Source organism: Pteropus medius, unplaced genomic scaffold, assembly GCF_902729225.1.
Source record: "Pteropus medius unplaced genomic scaffold, Ma_sr-lr_union100, whole genome shotgun sequence".
Lineage (NCBI taxonomy): Eukaryota > Metazoa > Chordata > Mammalia > Chiroptera > Pteropodidae > Pteropus > Pteropus medius.
The window spans coordinates 4995721-5019414 of NW_024346150.1; the positions used below are offsets into that span (position 1 = coordinate 4995721).

The window sequence follows — 23694 nt, forward strand, 5'->3', positions numbered from 1 at the left end:
TTACATATTTAAAAATGTTTAGACAATTTTCCAGTCAGCTTGTTTATAGTAAATGGTTCTTTGACTTTCGTTCTTAAATATCATGAAATATTTTCCTTAGGCCACACACAATTTTGAAATGTAAATCTGTTTCTAAAGTAAGATGTATTTCAACACTTAATGGAAGAAAAATATAAAAATTTGTGAAGAATTTGCTCCTTAAGTGCTTTGTCTCTATAATTAATAAGTCTGAACAACCAACTCAAAATTTACAGTGTTTTATAAAACTGGTGTAAACATTGACATGTGACTACTGGCCAATTTCAATCTAATGACAAATGGAATCTGAATCTGGAAAAAAGGATTGTGTGAAATTTAATTTCTAAACCAGACACAGTGACTCACTGATTCTAGGAACTGGCAAAGGTCTTACCTGTCGCTCAGTCCCCTGTTGTATTGTTAAGGACATTAGTCAACCAAATTTATGTAATTTTCTCAAGATTACAAACATAGCTTTGTTGTTGATGATGTCCTTTAGTGTCAAGAATTTTTGTGTTCTTATATATTTGTATTGGAAACATTAACTTTAATGTAAATTAGGAAAAAATTAAATCAGAACTTACATAATGTTAACTCAGAAGAACTGGGTCCAATTCCTGGGACTTATCCATGAATTTGTCAAAAGGATCTAGTTGCAGAACCCTAGACAGCTGCCTGCTTGGGTGTGGGCATGCCTTGTATACTCTGCCTTTAAATAGGCAGTGAGGGCATAATTCCTTGGAGGAATGGTTTCTCCCATTCTTGTCTAACTCACCAGTGATTGCTGACCCTTACAAGGCCCTGACCTTGTAAGATCCCTCTGATTATGGGTGTTTCCAGGAATGGTGTTTCCCAGGGTTGGCTGAAGTTAGCTGTCCTGATTAATAAACTTTGTATAAGACATTGTTGTTTCTTACTAGTAATTTAAAAAATCACTTTTAAATATGATTTTGAATTTTCTAACAGTTAAGAAAAGTGTAAAATATTTTTTTTCTCCTCCTCATCTCTCATCTTTCTGGAAATATTTTAGGTATATGTAAGCTCCCCCAACATATATAATGCCTTTTATAGACAAAAACCTTCTTATTTTTTCTAATAATTTTAGGGATTTTTCCATATCAGTAATAGATGACTGACCTCATTTTAAAAATGGCTTTCCAATAGTTAATTATATGCATGTATGTAATTTATTAATGGACATCAAGGTTGTTTCTAGTCTTTTGCTGTTATGCTATGTTATAATAAACATGCTTGAATGTACATTCTCGCATCTTGAACATCTGTACTAGAAATTCCTAGCAGTGGAATTATATCAAAAGGTATACACATTTTACATTGCTTTAGTGGTAAATGCCCACCCAAAGAGCTTGTAATAATTTACTCTCACTAATGTTATGTGAGAGGGCTTGTTTTCCTCAAATCTTGTTGAAAATAGGTATAATCAAACTTATTTTCATGATGAGTTTTTCCTCATTTCCCGTCCCCAGAATGGCATTATGAGGCAGGGGAGCCAGCGAGGGTGACATCTCTCTTGTGTGCAGTCCTGAGTCCTCCCCTGGCGTGTCTCATGTGTTTTGGCCTTTAGTTGGTGGCCTCTTTGCCCGGTCATCCTCTCTGGATGTATCTAGCCCCACCAGCCTTTGAGGGCACAGCGGCGTGGTTCCTGCCATATTCTTGTCCAGCGAGTCTAGTGAGTCTGCCCTCCAGTGGTCCCCACTCCAGGTCTCTTCACTGGTTGACTCTCCGCACTCTGTACTCACTACTGGGACAGGCAGATACGACTCAGCCTCTTCCATGCCTTGCTTCAGCCTCAGGGAAACTTATGTACTCTAGCTAAGGCTCCCTCTCTGCTTAAACACACCCACTCCCATTTCTTCAGTGTTCTCCAAAGTTCCAGACAGAACACTTTCCCTAAACACTTCTGAAATTTCTTTGCATTGCCGCTACACCTCGCTCCGTTCAGCCAAGGCTATGGTGCTGAGGGATGCTGAATTCCTTCTCAGAGGTCCAGATAGTGTCTTAAACTTGGTGTTGTCCTCTCTGGATCTCTCCAAGCTCTCCGCCTGCCTTCTTTCCCTGCCACATGCCCACAACTAATAACGGCTTTTGTCTTTGGTTTATATACTAGGTTTATATCCTAAAACAATTGCTCTCTTATATACAAATGGTAACTTTCTCAAATATAATGGAAAAATGCTCTTATTTACAAATAGCAATAACAAACAAAAAGATAAATTTCTTCTAAATAAATGTAGCAAGAAATGGGCAAGATCTGTATAAATAAAACTGAACTATTACTGCGGAGTTACTGTAGAATAGGTAAAAGATCTCAATAAATGGGACTTCTCACGTTTCTAGTTAATACTGTTAAAGTCAACTCTTCACAAATTAATATATAAATTTTTAAATCAAAATTTCAGTGACAGTCTTGATGGCATGTAGCAAACTGATTCAAAGGCTTATTTGCAAAAGAAAATGCTCTAGATTAGCCAGTAAATATGTAAAGAAGGACAGGTTCCTTGGTCTATTAGATAACCAGTCAAGGCCTTGGTCTATTAGCTATAGTAATTAAAAGATGCCTCATGATAGACACATAGAGAAATTAAGATAGACCCAGGACTAGGACAAGAACCAGAGGAACCAAAAAATCCCAAATTGACCCATTATTTATGAGAATATGGGTTATGATAAAAATTGTATTTCATATCAGAGATAGAAAGATAGATTATTCAAGGCATGATTTTTGGACTACCTTTCCACTTGGGAAAGAAAAACTAAAGACATACTTTACATCATGCATGGGATTAATTCCAGATGAATTCAAAAGCCCAATATATTTAACAACTTATAGAAATTTTAGGAAAAATTTTAAAGTATTTTTTTAAAATTATGGAGTAGGACAGGGCTTCCTAAGGAAAACCTAAAACCCAGAAGCAACAAAGCAAAATCCGATGAATTTGTGTAAAAATTAAACTTTCGTATCAGGATTTTTTATTTCTTCACTGCACAGAGTAGACTCTCAGTAGATATTTTTTGAATTAATGACTATAAAATGAATTATAAACAAGTTAAAACACAAGCAAATAATGAGAAGAGCATTTGCCAAATATATAGCAGGTAGTAGTATGCGGAATAAAGTATAATGCTATAAACCCAAAGATAAACAACTCAATGGAAAAATGTGAAAAGACAAATAAGAATAATAATTGGCCAATAAACTCAAACAGATGCTCAATATCATTAGTAACAAGGAAAATGCAAATTAAAACTAGATATTTTTGTTTATTATACTGTGAAAATTGTAAATATTGATAACATCTAGTTGATGAGGATGAAGGTAACACTTCTGGTAGGAGTGTATAAATGATTAAAACCATTTGAAAGGGAAATTTGGCTGTACCTTTAAAAATTAAAAAATGCCTATATCTCTTGATCCAACAAGGTAATATCTATGAATCTATCTAAAGCAAATTTTTTCCAGCATAGGTATATATTTGGCAAGGATGTCCATTGCAACATTGCTTATAACACTGAGAACTGGAAGCAATAAAAAGCCCAGAAATTTTGGCAAGCCTAAATAAATTATGCCGAACACATGAAGTCATCAAAGGGAATGAAGGCAGGCATATATTACAGGCACTGAAAATTTACTAGATATATTGTAGAGTTGAAACAAGTAAAAATGATCTATTTATGTGAAAATAGATTATTTCATATGAATAGAAGAAGGGCTACAAAGATGTGTATTAACTGTAGTTACCTCTGGGGAAGAGAGTAGGGTAGAGAGAAGTGAGGATCTCACATTTTATTATGTATAGTTATGTTTACTCAGGTATTTTATTTTACAATGAGAATATTTTTGTATGGTAATAAAAAAAGAGAAAATAAGAGAAAACTTTCTGCAAAAATCAAGAATGAGATGGAGGAAATTAGAAAAGGGAGGAAGGAATCAGAGTGTATTATGTATCAAGCATGTACTATAAAAATAGAGACCTAGATGAAAGAAAGCCTGCTTACTCTTTCAAAGAAGTGCTCTGCTCAATCCTGGCTGGTGCCTGACTAGCTCAGCAGGGTAGTTAAGATCTTCTTGCTCTATTTACCAGGCACTGTACTGCTACCAAGCACCCTGAAGGGACAGGAGTGCTTGGAAATGGCTTCTGCATTCAAATCAAGGTGGGGAGGACCCCCCAGCCTCTTCATTCACAGTATGACTCAGCCATGAGAACAACGTTGAGTCAAGTTGCTGGCTGATATCTGTAGTGTTCCCTCCCTGAAGTTATGATGGCTCTTCCTGGAAGTCTGTAATTTCTGTCTCTGATGATGATATTTATGTGGCATTCCTTAGCTTTCCAGCACCCCTTGGGGCTAATTTAGTGAACAGTCCCCTTGCTACTGAATGATTTTGGCAATGGGAACATACCTTCTGTAGGAGAGAGAGAAAAAGGGAGAAAGAGAGGGAGAACCAGGAGCATAGATTTTGCTCTGATTTGAGGAACCAAAGGAGAAAAGCTACAGGTACAACATCCATTCATGAGGTAAGTTTGGATGTCTGATTCCCAGCTTCGTTCTTCCGATTACTCCCCTTGCTGAGTATATTAGTTTCCTAATGCCACTGTGACAAAGGATAGATAGCTTAAAACAATAGAAATTTATTTTCTCACAGTTCTGGAGGCTAAAAGTTCCAAAACAAGGTGTCAGCAGGGCCATGCTCCTTCCGAAGGCTCTAGGGGAAGAATCCTTCCTTTCCTCTTCTAGCTCTGTTTTTTTCTCTTGGTCAAAACATTTTGTTATAAACGATTTACATATTTGTGGAGGGGAAAATCCATTGGATTCAAATTACTTTCTCTAGCCCTATTTCCCCCTCTCTATTTTAAAGCAAACAGCTTAATCTTCTAGCATCTCGCACCTTTAAATACTTTTATTGAGGCATTATTGACATAACTTTATTAGTTTCAGGTATACAACTTAATGTTTTGATATTTGTGTGTATTGCAAAATGATCATTACAATAAGTCTAGTTAACATTTGTCACCATACATAGTTAAACAATTTTTTCTTGCGATGAAAATTTTTAAGGCCTATTCTCTTAGCAACTCTCAAAAATTCAATACAGTATTATTAACTATAGTCACCATGCTGTACATTACATACCTAGGATTTATCTATCTTATAACTGGAAATAAGTACCTTTTGACCCCCTTTACCCATTTTTCCCAGCTCCCACCCCCTGCCTCTGGCAACCACCAATCTGTTCTCTGTATCTATGAGCTCCCTGCCCCGCTTTCTTTTAGATTCCACATATAAGTGAGATATAAATGAGATCATACAGTATTTGTATTTCTCCGTCTGACTTATTTCACTTAGCATAATGTCTTTAAGGTCCATCGATGTTGTTGCAAATGGCAAGATTTTATCCTTTTTATTGCTGAATAATCCCTCATATGTGTATATCACACTTTCTTTATCCATTCTATCTATTCATCCATTGGTGAACACTTAGGTTGTTTCCATGTCTTGGCTATTATAAATAATGCAGTGCACATGGGAGTGCATACATTTTTTCGAGTTAGTGTTTTCATTTTCTTCTGATAAATACCCAGAACTGGAATTGCTGGATCATGTGATAGTTCTAGTTTTAATATTTTGAGGACCCTCCATACTGTTTTCCATATTGGCTGCACCAATTTACATCCCATCAACAGTGCACAAGGGTTTCCTTTTCTCCACATCCTTGCCAACATTTATTTCTCTTTACTAGCTCTAGGTGTTGCTAGCCATCCTTGGCTTGTAAGTGCATCACTCCAGTCTCTGCCATTTTCACATGACCTTCTTCCCACGTTTCTCTGTGTCCAAGTTTCCTTCTCCTTTCTCTTGTAAAGATGTCAGTCATTGGATTTAGGGAATACCCTAACCCAGTATGACTTCATCTTAATTTTATCTATAAAGACCATATTACCCAATAGGGTTACGTTCTGGAGTTCCAGGTAGCCACAGATTTTGCTGGGACACTACCCAGTCCATTGCACTGAATGCCCCTATTTAGATAGATCTCCCATACATACCTTTTAGTATTTCTGTTTTACTCTTTGAGTGACCTTCATGCTTTTGTTTTGTGTATTATTTTTCTCCTTTCTATATGTATGCTTTTTTTGCTAAACTTGATCATATGCCTCTGACAGTGAAGCTTTACACATTTCTCCAAATACCCAGTGACAGTAGCCCTATCTCTGACATATTGGGGCAGCCTGTCCCATCCTCATTATTTATACGCTTGTCTAATTATATTCCAAGTATTTAGTTAGGAAGATTTCTGCACCTTGTCCATGGCATAAAACAAGGCTATGCATGTAATCAGTTTGTAATAAATGCTTGTTTCCTGGAATTGAAACGTTCCTTTTAGGGATTTGTTGGAGGAAGTTCAACGGTCATATTCTTCAAAGCAAAAAATAGCTGAACAAAACCCAATACAGAAATCAATAACTCTTAAGTTTCCAAGTGCTGTGGTTTAGTTTGGGCTATTTTTGCTCTTTTTCATTTTCATTTTAATGCTTTTTTCCAGTTTTGGAAGCTGATTCCTCTTATTCTAGTGATAGCTCAGTAGGTTTGACTAGGTATCTCTTTTGCTCCCAGGTTCAACTGCTTCATCAAAAATTCCATGTGTGATCCTTCTTTCGAAAGTTCTATGCAATTCAGGCCTGTAAATGGTTTCTACATAATGCTCTTTTTAAAAATATTTTTCAGTGTGGAAAAAAAAATAATGAAAAAGACTTAATTTTATAACATTTCTAAGTGATGTACACATTTGATAAGTCACAGATATCTAATTTTTAACCTTCTCCTTACTGGTTAGTGGTGACATCGATGTCACTTTGATTGGGTACAGCGGTGGGTACTTGGACTTCTGGGAGGACCCAACTCCTTCTTGTTGGAAGGATGGAGTGTAACAGGTAGTGGAGGAAGCAGAAGGAAAAAGAGCATCTCCTGGCAGAAGGCTTTATATCACTGTGTGGTAATTTTGAGGCTGTTATCTGCCTTTAGGAGTGTCTATGTTGTTTCATAATAGGCCAGCCACATAATTCAAAATTACTTGTGTGTTGGCAGCATAAATGTCTGAATGACAACCATGATGGGCCAGGAGATTCCATGCTTGGTAAAAGAGTAGATGAGGTGATTCAAATGTGGGTCAACCAGATAGGAAAACTTTATTCATATCTGTTTTCTATTGGTTGGAAATAATTTATAATGCTTCATTTTTTGGATATAATTTTATAGTATAAAGTCTCACTACCAAGTTACATAAGTAATTGAATTTAGCTGTTATAATTACTATTGCTAGTTGATTTACACCTACCAACATGACTCCTGAGGTGCCAATTAATTAATTACACAACATCCATAGCACGCAGGCAAATGGATCTTTTGCCTTCGGTTCCCTGTATCTTTACTAACTTTTTTTGGCTAAAATTTTCAGGTCACTATACCCTAGACCCAGGTAGCAAAGCTATTTTTTATAAGCAGGACTGCCAAATATCTCTTCATATATATGCCTATTTTATCCCTATTCTTTCCTGAGAAATGACAGTTTTCCCTGTCACCCTTCAAACCAAGATATAGGGCTAGGTCAAGGTAAAGGGCTCTACCTCATCCATGTAGAGTAATAATAACTCCTCAATCCCTAGAGTAATAATAACTCCTACGGGCTGGGTACTTAGGTCTCAGGCAGTCTGCTGAGTACTTTACGTGATTAATTCATATCATCAAGGTCTCTATATCAGGGGTTAGTAACCCCTGGGCCCTGGGCCAAACCCAACCTGCCATCCGGTTTTGTATGGCCTACAGGCTAGGAATAGGTTCCATTTTTAAATGGTTGGGAAAAGAAACAAAAGATAATATTTAGTGACATATGAAAGTTATATGAAGTTCAGATTTCAGCGTTTTATTGGAACACAGCCACTCCTGTTTGTTTACATCCTGTCTGTGGTTGCTTTTATACTGCAACAGCTGAGTGGAGTATTTGAGACAGAGACATTGTCGCCCACAAAGTCAAAAATATTTACTCACTGGCCCCTTACAGAGGAGTTTTGTTGATTCCTATTCTAAGTTGTTGGTTCCAGTATTATCATCATTTTACATGAGAAAATGGAAGCTAAGAGTTTTAAGTTTGGCCATAGCAATTTGCCCAAATGGTGAACTTGAAATTAGATGTGTTGGACACAAGACCCCTGTTGGATCTTTTCCTGAATGGCATAGGCAGGGGGGAACTCCGAGAACAAGTATTTGCAAAGTAGTTGCTTAGCATTCCAGTGTCCCGAAGAGAATTCTTAGAGTGTGACTTCGCTCAATGCATCCGTGTGTGGGTGCAACCATGTGTGTGATTAAAGTATAGGAGGGACCTATAACAGGAGGATCAATTAAATACAGTTTTTAAAACACCATCTTTGCTTCGAATGTAGTGGCAACACAGTGCCAGTAGCATCTTGGAGGCTGCTGGTTGTCATTCAGTAAAAGAGCAGTGGGAGGATTATCACTGCTGTTGATGCTGTTGATAGTAACAGTTGTTGCTGAATAATAATCATTTCTAACTAGGAGAGCAGTCCTTACGAGAATAGTTCCCTGTGGCTGGATCATTTGACCCTATTTGAAGAGTTATAATTCACTGAATGAGTGAGGAATGCTCTGCTCTTTCGGTGCCTAAGTGTCATTTTGCACATGTGAAGAGTTTGTGCACCTGAGTGGTTTCGTCATTGAAGGCAGCACGGATGAACTCATCAGCCTCACTGTGTGTGCCGTACACACAATGAAGAAGTGGGGGTGTGCCCATCAGTTCTCATTTTAAAGCCGCCCCTGCAAAGATACAGGAGGATTGCTGTTCATTTGGTTAGAAATAAAGAGGTGTCAGTTGAAAAGGCCAGGAGCCCCTGATGCTTACTTGGGCTCCTTTGCAAAGTAAAGGAGGGTGTTTGTGGTCCTTTCTGCAACACCAGAACACCTGTAATATTTCTGCAGAGTCTGAAAGTCTGACCAACTGGTCACATTTTTTTTCCAAAAGAGTTCCAGAGGAAGGAAGCACAAGAGAGACATATTCCAGGTATGGGGATCTCTCTAACATCTGCGAGAGCCATGGACTCTGTTTCAACTGCTGTTTAAAGGAGTTTGAGGGAAATTTTTCATAGCTGTCAACCAGAATGTATATGAGAAAGATCATGAGTTTATATGTATATTCCAAAAGTTATGTTTTTTGTTTTTCTATAGTTCTTTACAATGATTAGAAGAAGACTTCTGCATTTTAATAAAAGCTGCTAAGTGATAATTCACTCACACAAAAAAGTCCTATTTGTTTCTACAAAGATTTGAGGATGGTTGTTGATTAAAAATAAAGTCTCCCCACCGCCATTTTTACCTGGGAGCCTGCTCACCTAGTTGTTTTGCATGCCTATTCTCATTTCTGGGTAAAGTCTCAAAGTGGAGACGAGAAAGTCTGTCTCTTCTTTATAGACGGCTGTTCCTCTCACTGTGTGCTCGCTGTTAACAAACTACCCAAGTGATTCCACCCCGGGATCTGCTCATGCAAAAAGGGGCCACCTAACTGTCCTGTGGAGACACTTGGCCTCCCCAGCCCTGTCTGACAGGTAACCGAGGGCTGTGAGGGAGGAGTCCTGCTGTTCTCTATGCAATTAGATCCTCCTGGCATTTTTAAAGTGGGTTCTTGCATTTTTCCCTCTCCGCTGCTACTCAGTGGCATCCTAATTTTTAACACTTACATAGCTGAGTAAATGTTTTTCGGCTGTTGAGTTTCAGTCAGTCTTCTCCATCTCCTCCTTCCCATTTCCACTTCCCCTTTTTCTTCTCTTCTTCCATAACACAAAAGTTCACGTTTAGGCAATGTGCCATATGCGTGTGCCAAGAGCCCATTGGATCTGTCTAAACTCCTCCAGGAAGTAGAGGTTAAATAACTGTATTTCTCCCTTTGTTTGGTTTTCTAGAAGGTAGAAAAGAGAATTATACTTACCTTCGTTGATGTGGTTGTAGTGGGAATGACAAAAGGGAACGGAGGTGGGGGAGGTCTACTCTCACCCCTTAAATCTTTTCTGTTCTATTCTCCATCACATTTATGACCTTCGAATGTCCTCCATATTTCACCTACTTGTTTTGATTTTATACATATATATTCCACCAGAAGGTGTTCTCCATGAAGACAGAATTTTTGTCTCTTTATAGCTGCTGTTATTGGCAGATCTAAACTTATGCCTGGAACCTAGTAGGCACACAAGAAGTATTGATTGATTAAATCATTATTTTTCTCTAGAAGTAGTTATTCCAACCAACTCCGGAGTCCCTGAGTTTGTTCCAGGTGTTTAAGGGTAGAAGTCGAGACGTAGGGCCAGAGGTTTTCAAAATATAAATCCTAGAAATTGCCATAGTAACTCAGGTGATGGACCTTCCAGACCAGTATTTTGATGGGATGAATGTGATGGCAGGGCCGGATGTTCTCTTTGACATCTACCTCAAAGGTTGGGGATCACCATTCCTTCCTTCCTCCATTCATTCACTCAACCAGAAAGGCAGGCAGTCTTTTATCAATGATAAGCTCTGAGGAAAAAAAGCTGAATAAGACATCCAGGTCCATACTATCATAAACCTGTAATCCATAATTAGATCAACATTTTGGGGGAAAAGTGTTTATTTTTTCAGCCTGTTCCAACCCTCTGAAGAAGCATTCCTTAGCTTTACTACTTGTTTATAATTTTTCAGCCAGAATCTCATGTGAGTTCTTCAAGGAGAAGCCCCAGTGCCACGGTGGCCTCTTCAGGCCTGGGCTGTGGGGTTAAGTGTCTTGTCAGAGCAGGTCACTGATGCTATTCCTGCGTCACTGTCAAAATCATGTGCTTCTTTTAACTTTCAGGAAAACTTTTTCTTTTGTTGGCGACATGGGGTCAATGAGGCAGGATCAGTACGAGAGAAAGACACAGTAGGGGTGTATATGATGGCAGAAGAAAATGGATAGAAATTATCAGACTCGAAATGTTCCTTCTCCTGTTTTTTCTACTGCCCACTCTCTTCTCTTCTCTGATAATGGGTCTAGTGAAGAAATGTCAGTAACTTTATAATGTATGACTTAGCAATGGCGTATATTGAAAAGAATTGTCTATTGTAAGCTCAGAGTGAATCAACATTGAGATAAGGCTGTTTAAGGGGGAGCAACAATTATGTCCAAAGTGATGCTGGTGAGTGGATGTGGCAAACTCTGGCACCCCGAGCTTGAGGAAACACAGAGTAGATGGGAATATACCCAGAGCGAGGGCACTCAAAACTGCTTCACATGAGGAGCAGTTAACAGTACTGGGGATGCTTATTTTAAAGACTCAGAAGGACCATAGCACTGTCTTCAGATGTTGGAAGGGCTCTCCATGTGGGAGAAGCAAGACCACGCTGGGGCTTCAGGTCTTGGAATAAGGTTGCCTGGGTGGAGGGACTGTCTACCATCAGCAGTATTCACAGATGGCCACCTGTGGAGCTGCCTGCGAGCCTCACTGCCTCATCCCCTAGGATGAGGGAAAGTCTTGATTTGTATCTGATGAGCTCAGCTGCTTTTTGAAGCCAGCCTAGGGCATGGTAAACACATATGCTGACCAGGTACGAGAGAAAATGACAGCTCTAGTTTGGCACCTTCTTCTGTGATTCTGCTTTCCCGGGTTTGCCTCTAGTTGGCTTATATTTTTCTGCCCTTTAAGACATTTTTTCAAACCAATTGACCCAACAATTCAAGTTTTGGGAGTCTGTATTATAGAAATGAAAATACAAGTATTTAATAATAAATGCACAGGATTCCATTCATTCATTCATTCATCCTTATCCATTCACTCTACCACCACTCCACCTCTACCATTCACCATCTACTATCCACCCATTCCCACCCACCCACCCATCTACCCATCCACCTATCCATCTATTCATCTATCCAATCAGAATTGTTTGAATTTCAAAAATGTGGAAACAACCTGAATGATGATTAAAAGAGAAGAGTGGAAGTAATGGAGCAATTCTGGTGTATCCACAGTATGAACTATTATGCAGTTATTATAGACCTATATCTACTATCCTGGAGGGATGGGCAGACTATAGCGGTAAGTGAGAAAAGCAAGAGAAACAACTGTAGGATGATCTTGTTCTGTTAGGAATAGATTATAAAACAAATCCCTCACATATATTGGCAAGTATTTGGGTGAGTGTGGTAAAAGGGGTGGAAAGATATAGATGAAGTTGTTAACAGCGATAGAGAGCTTGGGGTGGAGACCTGAGGGACAGAAGGGGCAGGAATAGAGACAGAGCGAAGGAACTGAAAGAGGATGGCCCTGTCTGTCTGTCCGTCTGTCATCTGAGTTCTCTGGTTATGCTTAAACATGTATTAATTTTGAGGACTTTAATGAAAGGAAGGAATAAAGGGAGAAAACTTATTTCCATTTTTTGTTCTGTTGTCTTGTTCTTATAAAGACCGTCTCAACCTTTCTATTAAGGGTAATCCAGAGGTTTTATAATAAAAAACGCATTAGTTTTAATCCTTTAAACAAAGATGATAGTTTAAACAAAATAAACCTGGGGAATGTGTAAAGATAAAATAGTTTGAGTCAAAACTGAATTTCTAGATATTATAAAAGATGAATGACTTAAGAATCTTTTGTATTTTTCTTCGTTATTTATTTGCTGTGTAGGAGGTATCCATTTTCTCTTAGTGTTCCAGAAAAATGTTCATTTTCTTAAATCCGAGGAACACAGGGTTGGGTTAGGAGCACCTAACTCAGTTAAGAAATTTGCTCATTCTTGGTGGGGAAGGAGAGCATTGAATGGAGAGGTCAGGGGCGGGGGGAGAGGGTGTGGTGGTGGTGGTGGTGATGTGTGTGGTGGTGGATGTGTGTGTGTGTGTGTGTGCGTGTGTGTGAGATCAGTTTTTCTCTGCTGAGACAGCCAGAAAGATACTACTGTTTTCCTGTGATTTCAAATTATTTAAAAGAATTATTTTCCATATTAAATTATCTTCATTATATATTTGTATTTGATGCTGGCAGTCCTTTCTATGTAAAGAATTTGTCTTCATACAGAATAGCTCCAGACATTGTAGAGTTGGCTGGTGATTCAACCCCTGCTTATCATGAAAAGGAGTTTGGGGGAGAATAGGATGCTGTTTCTTATTCACATTTGGATGTAGGCCAGCTGATCCCAAGCAGCCATACTGATGCAAAGGCAAGAAATGAGTGGGTATGTCAGATCTGTAGAAGTAGTAATACTAATCATCAAATTTCTTTGATTATAAGGTGCTTTTTTAATGTGCTAACTGAAATCTGAATGTATTCTTAATACACTTGTGTGCATTTATTAGGTTAATACTGAAAGTCAACAGCAGTATTATAATTAAAGGTGTCAGAAACCTTGTAGAATCCCCTTAGCTGGTCATTGAGTTCCAAATATTTGATGCAATTAGACCATTATAGAATCATGAACTTCAGTCAGAATTTCAGTCTGCATAGTGTTTGTTATCTCGATTCAGAGAAGTCAGGAAGTTATAGAAGTGTTTATTTTCAAATGTGACTACCTCATAAATAGGCAATACTAAAATAATACGAAAACTACACGAGGTACGATAGGTGCGTGATTGATTCCATTTTTAAAATCTTGATTTTAGTTCAAAGGCACCATCGCTTTGGGAAAACTAGTCATGGGGCAGTGACATTTTTCCACCTCACAGGCTAAAAAACGTGTTACTAGGCCAAAAATCTGAGTGGTGCTTATGGGCAATTTGTCACAAGGAGGTGGGAAGAATCAGAAGAGAAAATGTTATTTGAAGCTGTGACCCAGAGAGAATGAAGGAATAACGAAGAGCTGTGATGTGGAAAGGTGGGCTAAGAGACTAGATCGCCTGTATCCCGCTTTTGTTTTGGGTGTCCTGTCAAGAGTTTTGAGTTTCGTTGTTGCTGTTGCTTTGTTTTCATGGGCATGATATCTGATTCTTCCAGAAAATCGACCTCTCCTCTGCCCCCTCCCCTGCCCCTAGGCTAGGCTGTAAGGCTTCATTGCTGACTTTCCAGGGTGTGTTTGAGTCCACAATGTTTTGCTGCTTTTCTCATGCCTTTTCTTTATGATGTTTCAGCTCATCCACCATACACCATGTGCTTTAGAGTGAAATTCTACCCACACGAACCCTTGAAGATTAAAGAAGAGCTCACAAGGTATTTTTTTGTTTGTTTTATGTTTAAAGTGCACCTTTAACCAGCCAGGGCCTCTGAGTCTTCTAGGCTAGACGTACCTCCTGTCTAGATCATCTCAACAAAGCGGGCGCTCAGCTCAGCACTCTGGCTTGGAACGTTTCTCTTGCACTTAGTTGTCTTAGGAGTTTTCAAATGGTCGTCATTGGGAGTGTAATTAACTGCACAAAAAAGCAGCAGTTACAAGGAGGAGGTTCTTTCTGAAAACATCTGACAGTGGGGTGCTAAAAATAAATAGAAGATGACTGTCTTTAGGATATGGGCAAATTCATAGTGAGTGCAGCCCCTAGGGCCTTATCTTTTTGATCTAAATTTTTCTGGGAGGAAAAAGATCACTTGATAGAATGGGCTGTTTGTCATCCTGTGTTTTGCTTGCTGAACGACCGACTGTGGGGACAGCTTCCCCCTCCTTGCAGACTCTTCTCAGCCCAACTCTCAGAGTTTTCCAGTTTGCAGGCCTCCCCTTGCTGTCCACATTCAGTCCGCCTGCTGAGGTTTTGCCTCCGTGGAAGAGCCTCGGCCGGTGCAGCTGAGCAGTGTCACTGAAGGGCCAGTTCTGTGGATGGAGAAGAACCATTCTGTGCTTAGCTCTTGACCAGGCTCTGATTTGCTGACTGCGAACATCACTTTAAATAATCATCTCTCAAAGTAACCTACATAGGTACAAAGTAACAGAGAAGCGAATGCAGTTTGCTGAGCATCAGTTGAGGGGGCATATGTTGGGTTCTTGGATATTTTGCTTTCTCGTTATTCATGAAAGTCCAGTCAAGCTTGACCACAGTGACCCTGAGGTAGAACCTTGGAAGGAAGGAGATAGTTTCGTTTTTTATTTATTTGCGCACAGCCATTTAGTGAAGTTTCTGTTTGGGGTCGGAGGAAAGGAGAAATACAGAGATTGTGGACATTGTAAGTGGTGCTTGGTGTTTTGCAACCTGGCCTGCTTTTTATTTTTAATTGAGGTAAAATTTACCTAACAAATTAATTTCACCATTTCCAAGTGTACAATTCATTGGCATTAGGTACATTCACAATGCTAGGCAACCATCACCACTCTCCAGTTCTAGAACATTTTCTCATCACCCCCAAAAGAAGCATTGTACCTATTAGCAGTCAGCTGCTCAGTCTCTTCTCCCCTAGCAACCACTAATCTACTTTCTGTCTCTATGGATTTACCTGTTCTGGACATTTCATATAAATGGAATCGTACCATATTTGGCTTGCTTTTGGCTTGAAAAAATGTGTTCATTTATTTGATAAGTTCTTCCTCAGTTCCTACTCTCTGCGTGGCCCAGGATGGAGGGGCTGTCTGAGGGGACACACACACACACACACCACACCACACTCACACTCACACTCACTCACTCACTCACACACACTCCCACACTCCCACAGATTTGTCCTGCTCTTTGGGCGCTAAAAGTATAACTGGGAAGATTCTTCAGGGGCCAAAATGGCTCACTTTTTTCACTTGTTTTCTTTATAATCTTGTTTGGAGGTTAAAATTGATGTGTGTCATGATATAAATTAATGGTGGATCTTTTGTCATTGTTGAAAAAAGTCTCATTTGAAACTAAAAGTGGACAAAGTTTTAGCTAGTAACTCTAGTTAAATTTCTTTCAATTAAATTTGCTAGCACTTGCATACATTTGACTGAATAGCTAATGTATGAATAGTGGAAAATTGTGAACATTTATGTCTCCTAAGAAAATTAAGACAATGCTCCTTCCTTGCTCGGATAGAAATGATCTTTTCTTAATACAGAGTCCTTAGCATTCAGAACAAATCTAGAAACTGTGGAATGCCCCAGATGCTTATGGTTTAAACTGTATCCCGAAAGAATTTTTCTTGTTTGACAGATTGTTATTCTTTTGTAAGATTAATCTAAAGTTTAAGAAGAATTTAACATATGATAAGTTAAGATCACATTCATCACCATGCTTAAGGGTAAAGAAACATTGAGAAAAAGGCAGATTTAAAAGTGTAAAACAAACGCTCACAAAAAAGGATATTTGAAAATATATTTCATCCTTCCTTTATCTCTCCATTTGCATAGTCACCTTACAACGCTTTAGATTTCTGGGTCTTTTGTGAATGTTATATACAATTGAATGTAATCAAAGTATGTTGGTTTTAACTTTTTAGTCAGAACCGTCTTTACATTCAGGCGAGGTAAAGAACCAATATCATTAATGGTGGCACAGTTATGTAAGCCCCAGATATTTTTGTGCTTTTGTTGCATAATCCTTTCAAGAAGGTGCGATACTAAGGGACGATGCATTATTATTTTTGGTGGCTACTATATTAAAAAAAAAATGAGTATCTGAATCCGAAGCCATTTGTGAGGCTCAGTGGATTACGCTGAATCCACAATAATCCATGATTATCGCTAGAGATCACTGATATGAGCAAGGACCCAGGCTCGGATGTTGTGAAAGCTGGTTTGTTTTTCTCAGGAAGCTTTTTTTGGACTTGATTTCTGATTCGTGGGGTTAGAACCTAAACCTCTTATTCATCATTAAATGGTTATTTGAAACTCTTTTCTCCTATTAAACTCATCAAAAAGTGGTAAGGAATGCTTTCTGTTCAATGCATACATTTAGCATTGAACAGAAAAGTAGAGAAGAAACTTCGTGGTATTTGCCCTAAGAGTTTATATTCTTTTAAAAAAGAAAGATTTGATCATTTCAAGTGTTTATGCAACCTGACAGTCTGAATGCTCTAGGGCCGAGGTCCACAAAGTGAGGTCCCCAGACTACAGCATCAGCATCACCTGGGAATTTGGCCCTGCCTTTGACCTGGAATGGGACCCAGCAATCAGTATTTTCATAAGTGGTCCAGGTAATTTTAAAACATGTCAAAATTTGAGAATCATTACTCTAAGGCAATTTAGATTTTCAAAAGTGTTGGTTTCTTTTGGAAGATATTGCAGTGTACCCTTAAATGGGTTAGTGTGTTCACAAAGTTGTGCCACCGTCACCGCGATCTCATTCCAGGACATTTTTGTCACTCCACTGGGTACCCAAGCAGTCATTCCTGATGCTCCCCTCCCTCTAGCCCCTGGCAGCCACTAATCTACTTTCTGTCTCAATAGATTTAATTATTCTGGGCATTTCATACAAATGGGATCACACAGTATGTGCTATTTCGTGAATGGCTTCTTTTCATTTAGTGCAGTGTTTAAAAGGTTTCTCCGTGTTGTAGCATGAATCAGTACCTCATTCCTTTTATGGCTGAAAAATATTCCACTGTGTAGATACACAGATTTCTTTTATCCTTTGATCAGCTGATGGGCATTTGGGTTTTTCCGCTTTTTAACCACTGTGACTAATGCTGATGTGGACATCTGTGGACACATTTTTGAGAGGATCTAGATTCTGACTTAATTGGGTCTGGGGTGGCATTGGCATTAACAGCTCTCCCAGTAGTCCAGTGGGCAGTCAGGGCTGAGAACCTTAACACTCAGTGTGGTCCCTAGACCTTCAGCCCAGCATCACTGGGGAGCTTATCAGAAATATGAACCCTTGTGCCCCACCCAGACTCATGGAATCAGAAGCCACATTTTAACATGGTAGCCCATAATTCGTGTGCTCACTAAAGCGTGAGAGGCACGGGTTCAGGTTGCTACTCTGGTTCCTTATCTACCAAGTGTAACATTGTTCCTCTCACTAAATGCTCACCCATCTCTGGACAAGAAATTTATTAGAGACGGACTGCCTTTATTCCCTGCACACAATGCCACACAAAACTGGGGACAGAGTGCCATTTGAGGCTGCGCCCAGTGCCTAGCAGAGCACATGGCACAAAGCAGGTGTGAGAGAGCTTTGTCAAATGGCAACACCGGTGAGCCACTGAACCCTTCAGTGTGCCCAGCGTGCTTTCAGGGAACCAGTGCCCAGAAACTGTGAGCTCCATGGCAGCAGCTGTGTGATCTCGGCATATTAATCACCCTCTCTGATCCTCGTTTTCTTAGCCATTAAAATGGGATTGTGCATATGGCTAGCTACTCATGGGCTCAGTAAAGATCAGGTTATTTGAGCATTGTAGGTGGTAATTGGAATTGATCGAATGGTGTCCCTACCCCATCCCAAGAACGTGGAGAGAAAAAAAGATTGGTCTCTTAGAGTTAAACTTTAACCTCAGAAAGAGTCTGCACACATCTGCAAAGTCACTTTAGTCAGAAACAATAGACTGGAGTGAAAGAATCAACCTGGCTAAGAAAGGCGAGGAAATTCGAAGAGGGCTCAATCATCGTGGAGGGATAGAAGGGACAGTAACAGAATGGGACTGAGCCAGGGGTTGCACACTGTCCCTCGCCCCTGGCTAAATTCTGCTCAAGTGTATTTTTTGTTTGGCGCTTTAGTGTTTTTAAAAATCCGAATTCGTTGCAACATTTAAAAATTCAAAGGATCTTACTTTGTTGATGAAAGCAAGCAAACCTAGAGAAAGGTTAAAAGAGGCTTTGGGGCTAGTCCTGGAAGGCAAATCTCAAAGGATTGAGGTAATGCTCCAGGGAATATCAATTTTGCAGTTTATTTTATACATTAGAATCAAAGGAGAAGATGTAAGAAGGGTTTACATGAAATCCATTGGTGGCAGATTAAAGAGACCAGAGAAGGTAAAGCAGGGAAATCTCTAAGACTGGATAAAAAGTGAAATGGAGAGATATATGTTTCTTTTACATTGGTGGGTGCAGGATACGTAACATTTAATATACACAGTTTACAGAGGTTTGTCGGTAAAAATAATATTAAGACTATTGGGGTTGTCCCACCCTTTACTAGATGCCTGGAGAAGAGATCATTCTGACATTTTAAGTGTAGTATTCTAGATGCACAAAAACAATGGACAGGGCTTGCTCAAGGTATAGATTAATCTATGATATAGGCCTTAGGGTGAGACCTCCCACCATAACCCATTCAGTTAGGAATTTCTTATGATCAGAACATCCCATGTGGTTACTTTCAGTTATTAAGTTGTCATGCTTGCCAAGGTAGCCCCTTTTCGTCCACACATTCTAAATCCAGTCTCCTTGATTTTCTGGAAAAGCTCGATGTGTTTGGCCTGATTTTCTATGCAGAGGCACTGGGCTGGAGCTGTGTAGTGGCTCTTCCCTTTATGGGCGTCCACGCTCTCCATTCTTCTTCCCCTGACCCCGTCGTGCCAGTCCGTTTCACTCATTATCAGGTTTGCCTGGCTCTGTAGCCATCTGAATTTGCTGTCCCTGTAGAGGAGAAGAGAACACTAAATAGATGACAGCTCAGTTGGCTTTCAGGCCTTATAACCAAGTCTTCTGAGCCTGATGAGTGTGAGTCTGTGATCCTGAGGCTGATTGAGTCCATTTTCTGACTCTCCATTTCACACAGAACTTGAACAGCATGGACGTGAAGTGCGGGGGAAGGTGACTGTGGCTGTCATCGTGTGAGACTTCCTTCCAGGAGCAGTGGCCAGCCACCCAGCTTTGGAAGCTGCCACTGACACTTCAGATTTTCTGAATTTAGAGGGCCCCTCAATTTTCTTCTGCTTGTCCTCCAGGGGGCTTGGCATGTTTCTGCCGCTCCTCAGCACTGGGTAGGGCTCTGGTGACACAGGTGGATAAGCTATGAACAATCCTGCTGCTTCTTCCAGGCTTCTGCCAAAACTTAGAGCAAATTTCTCCTTTTGTGTTGCAGGTACCTTTTGTACCTTCAAATTAAAAGAGATATTTTCCATGGTCGACTGCTCTGTTCCTTCTCTGACGCTGCCTACCTGGGTGCTTGTATTGTTCAAGGTAAGTGTGGCTGTGGATCCCCTCCCCCCACACCACCACCATTGCATTGGATGGTAGAGCTTTGGTTGTTCAGAACCTCCTACCTCCCCTACCTGTGCCCATCCTGCCCATGTTCGTGGTTTGAGGCCAGGCAAGGCCGGGTACTCAGCCATAGAGCCCCTGATTACCTTCCCTCCCAAGCCTGCAGGGTCCCAATGGACGGCAGGACTGTGGTGGTCACAGAGGCCTCTACAAAAACAGTGTCCTCGGGGCCCTGTGGTGGAGCTCAGAGTCTCTCTTTCAAAGGGGCCAGAATGCATGACTTTATGAGAAGCTCTGGAGGGATGCAGGGTGTTCTGTGCTCTGAGCTCTAACCACCAGCTATGGGGCCTCATTGGTATACTGAAGGAGGAGTCTGTGTCCAGGAAGGCAGGTGTTGATTCAAACCTTTGAAATGAAATGTCAGACCGTTTATGTACGTATATGTAAGTATGGGTGTATGTACACTGTATCTAATTCTTTGGCTTTTCTGGCCATGTAGCCTGGTGAGGAGAGTGACAGTCTGTTGTAGGACTCAGGTGTTCTGTTCCCCTGGGCCAGTTGGGTGGCAGATGGCAGCAGGGGATGTTTGGAAGGACTCAGCCCTCTGTAGCACGAATGCTAATGACATGTTTATGAGAGAAGAGGGGAGGGGCTGTAGGAGCAGGAAGGGGAGAGAGATTACCAATGAGCATGTCGGCTTTATAAAGGATCTGGAATAATGAAGGGGCCTATGATAGGTCCTAAATGGATCATGACAGTGGTCTGCCAATCTCGATTCCAGGCTTTATTCAAAGCTTGAAAGAGATAGCCGTCATTCTCCTGGGGGTGTGATAAGCAGACCTGACCCCATGAGATGCTCTGTGCTGTGAAATAGTTCCTTGGCTCCTGTTTCCAGGTAATGCTTTCTGAGAATTCTGAAGAGTGTGTCTGTGTTGCTTTTGCCCTCCCACTGGGAGCAACGTAGTGCTGTGTAGCAGCTTTTGGCAGAGGTGTTAAAACCCTTAGAAATATTTAAGTTTAAAGTCAGACCTGCAGTGATACCGTGATGGGAAATAGTCCTTCCATCTGTCCTGGAGTTTGTGCTTTTGAAAGCAGCCTCTCTTACATCAGAGCTAAGAGGGGGGGAAACCCCACAGTTCCCCGCTTCCCCTGTGAAGATGGCAAATTCCTAGTCAGGGTGCACTGTCTCCCATAAGGGAAAAGTGGACACAAATCCAAGGAGCAGACCTGCGTGTGAGGATTTTAGAAAGCATTTAGGCATTAGTGAATAATGGTCAATTCTCTAAGGGCAAGCTCAATATGGATCTGTAATGGCTCAATATGGATCTGTAATGGGAAACTCTCTATCCTGTTTTATGTTAAAATAAAGCCACAGAGCTTTTGTCCAGATGATCAGGCCTTTATTTTATCCCTCATCACTCTTTTCATTGACCACACACGGATACTGTGGAGAAAATAGAGTTGCGCATGGGCTGTAGACCTGGAAAGGACCTTTCAGCTCAAAAGTGCAGCCGTGTCCATGGGCCATGTGGGGCAAATCCAGTAAAAGCTATTCATAAAGTTCTCTGATGCTCAGGGTGATACTTCAGCAGCTCTAGGGATCATTACAAATGCAGATAAAGATCTGCTTTCTCTGAACTGCTTAAGCTTAGAGAGAGTGGCAGGGAATGTAGAGCAATGATTAGAAAGCAGGAGGCCCTGTGACTTATCGTTGGCTTCCTGTTTGCTAACACTCTTTGAAGGAGGAGCATGTTTTAAGCTTCTGCATATTCTGAGTGTATAAAAACCAGGAAGCAATCCAGAGTTTTGCCACCTGTACATACTGAATGTAATGAGCATATCCAATGCATGCCATGCATTTTCTTTCATAAATACAAATTGCAAAACAAACACACACACAACCCTAAGAATCTATTTTTATTCTTTCTTTGTAAAAATATCTTTCCTGTTCCTTCTGCAAAACAGCAACATGGAGAAATTATTGTTCTTATCTCCTCTGCTTGGTGTGTTCAACCCCTGTGGGCCTATAGCTCATAGATATTCAGACCTCAGTTCAGATAAGCCTTCCTGGACTGCTAAAGTAGCCTCCCTCCTGCAAGTCGCTCTTTCTCAACCCATCTTGTTGTCTTTTAAGCACTTACATCTGAAAGGATCTTCTAGAGTTGTTTTAGGACTTATTATGCTTACTCCGCCCTCCCCCCCAGCCCTGCCCCTCCGCCCTCCCCCGCCCCCCGTATAGAATCTAAATCCCATGGAAGTAGGACACTGGGTGCCTTTTTCACTGCAGAACCTCAGTATCTGGCACACAGTAAGTTCTCCACTACATATATTAAGTGAACCAGGACACTTGCCTAAACTGCTCCAACATCTGCTTTATTTTTCTTCTTGGGAAAGAGTGGTTGGCTTACTACCTCATTCATTTATTTGTTCATGTGTTCCCCAAACATTTATTGAACAGCTGCTAGGTGGCAGGCACTGCAATACAAATTCCCGGAGGATGGGAAGTGTGTATGTGTGGGGGTGGGGGGGAGGGAGAGACAAGTAAATAGGCAGTTGCGATGAAGTGTTAATGGCTAAATAGAGAGACGCACACCTCCCTGCTATGACCTCAGGAGGACCCCTGGCCCAGCAAGGACAGGCAGAGAAGGCTCCTGAAGGAGGTGGCCCTGGAGCTGTAACGTCCTGTATCTCCAGTTCGTTTGGAATCTCTGAACGGGGACGGGGGAGGCGGGGCAGGCTCCCACTTTCTACTTACCGTCACCCGACCGTGCTCCTCCTTTTCCTCCAGCACATCGGGTTTTCTGACAGTTAAATTCTCTTAGAAATGTGCTAAGACCTGAACTCACAGGCCATCCAACGTGCTGTGTCATTCGTCACAACTTGACTCTCAACATCATACGTAACCACAAGTAGCTTGCCCAACTCTTCTTGGTATGGAGAACAAAATTTGAAGAGTTAGAGATCCGTAATCATTTATAAACTATCTTTGCTTCAGGTGCGGTCAGAGTTAAAGACAAGCTTTAAGGGACAAGAAAAAGGGACCTGTGCTGGGGGAGGTGCTGGCATCTACCTCCTCAGTGGCCCTGTCTGGGCTCCGTGGCATTTCTTCTCAGTTTTCTGGCGTGTTCCAGGCTACTTATTTGCAGTGTTGAGCAGTACAAGTCCACTGACCTCACTAGTTTTCCTATAAAGACAAGTGGCCCCCACAAACAATGCCCTCCCCCCACCAACCACTATGCAAACTGACATTTGCACTGAAGATGACCCAGTTCTGCACCAGTGGTTCATTCCCTATGGAAAATAGAGGCATCGGTTATACCATCTCCTAAATTTTAGGCCCAGAGCCAGCTTACAGGGGCGTATGTATGTGTTTGTGTGTATGGGTGGGTGTGTTATGTGTATTTCTTTTGAAATTTCGTTGAGTTAATCATCATTTTATGGCCCATTCTCACCATTGGTCCCTTTGAGCTCATCTATGGATTGATAGATTGATTTTCTCTTTTTTATTCTCCATTTTCATCCCTAAAGGCAACAGCTGGGTTCACATAGATCTTTGACTTTGCACACATCCTTATGAAATGATTAATTTTGCGTGTATATACTTTTAAGTTTCATAAATTAAACAGGGGC

General features: G+C 40.6%; 1 protein-coding gene across 6 annotated transcripts in view; it reads left to right on the plus strand.

Moving 5' to 3' along the window:
- The window catches only part of FRMD3 (FERM domain containing 3), a 283990-nt gene that overhangs the window by 167910 nt on the left and 92386 nt on the right, over positions 1–23694 (plus strand). For 5 of the 6 annotated variants that reach the window (XM_039875676.1, XM_039875678.1, XM_039875677.1 and 2 more), the window contains 2 exons: positions 14162–14240; positions 19946–20043. In XM_039875676.1, the coding sequence (XP_039731610.1) occupies positions 14179–14240; positions 19946–20043 (160 nt within the window). In that variant the 5' untranslated portion in view covers positions 14162–14178. Of the gene's footprint in view, positions 1–13253; positions 13273–14161; positions 14241–19945; positions 20044–23694 lie in introns of those variants that run through there. The other variant, XM_039875679.1, reaches the window with a different exon arrangement.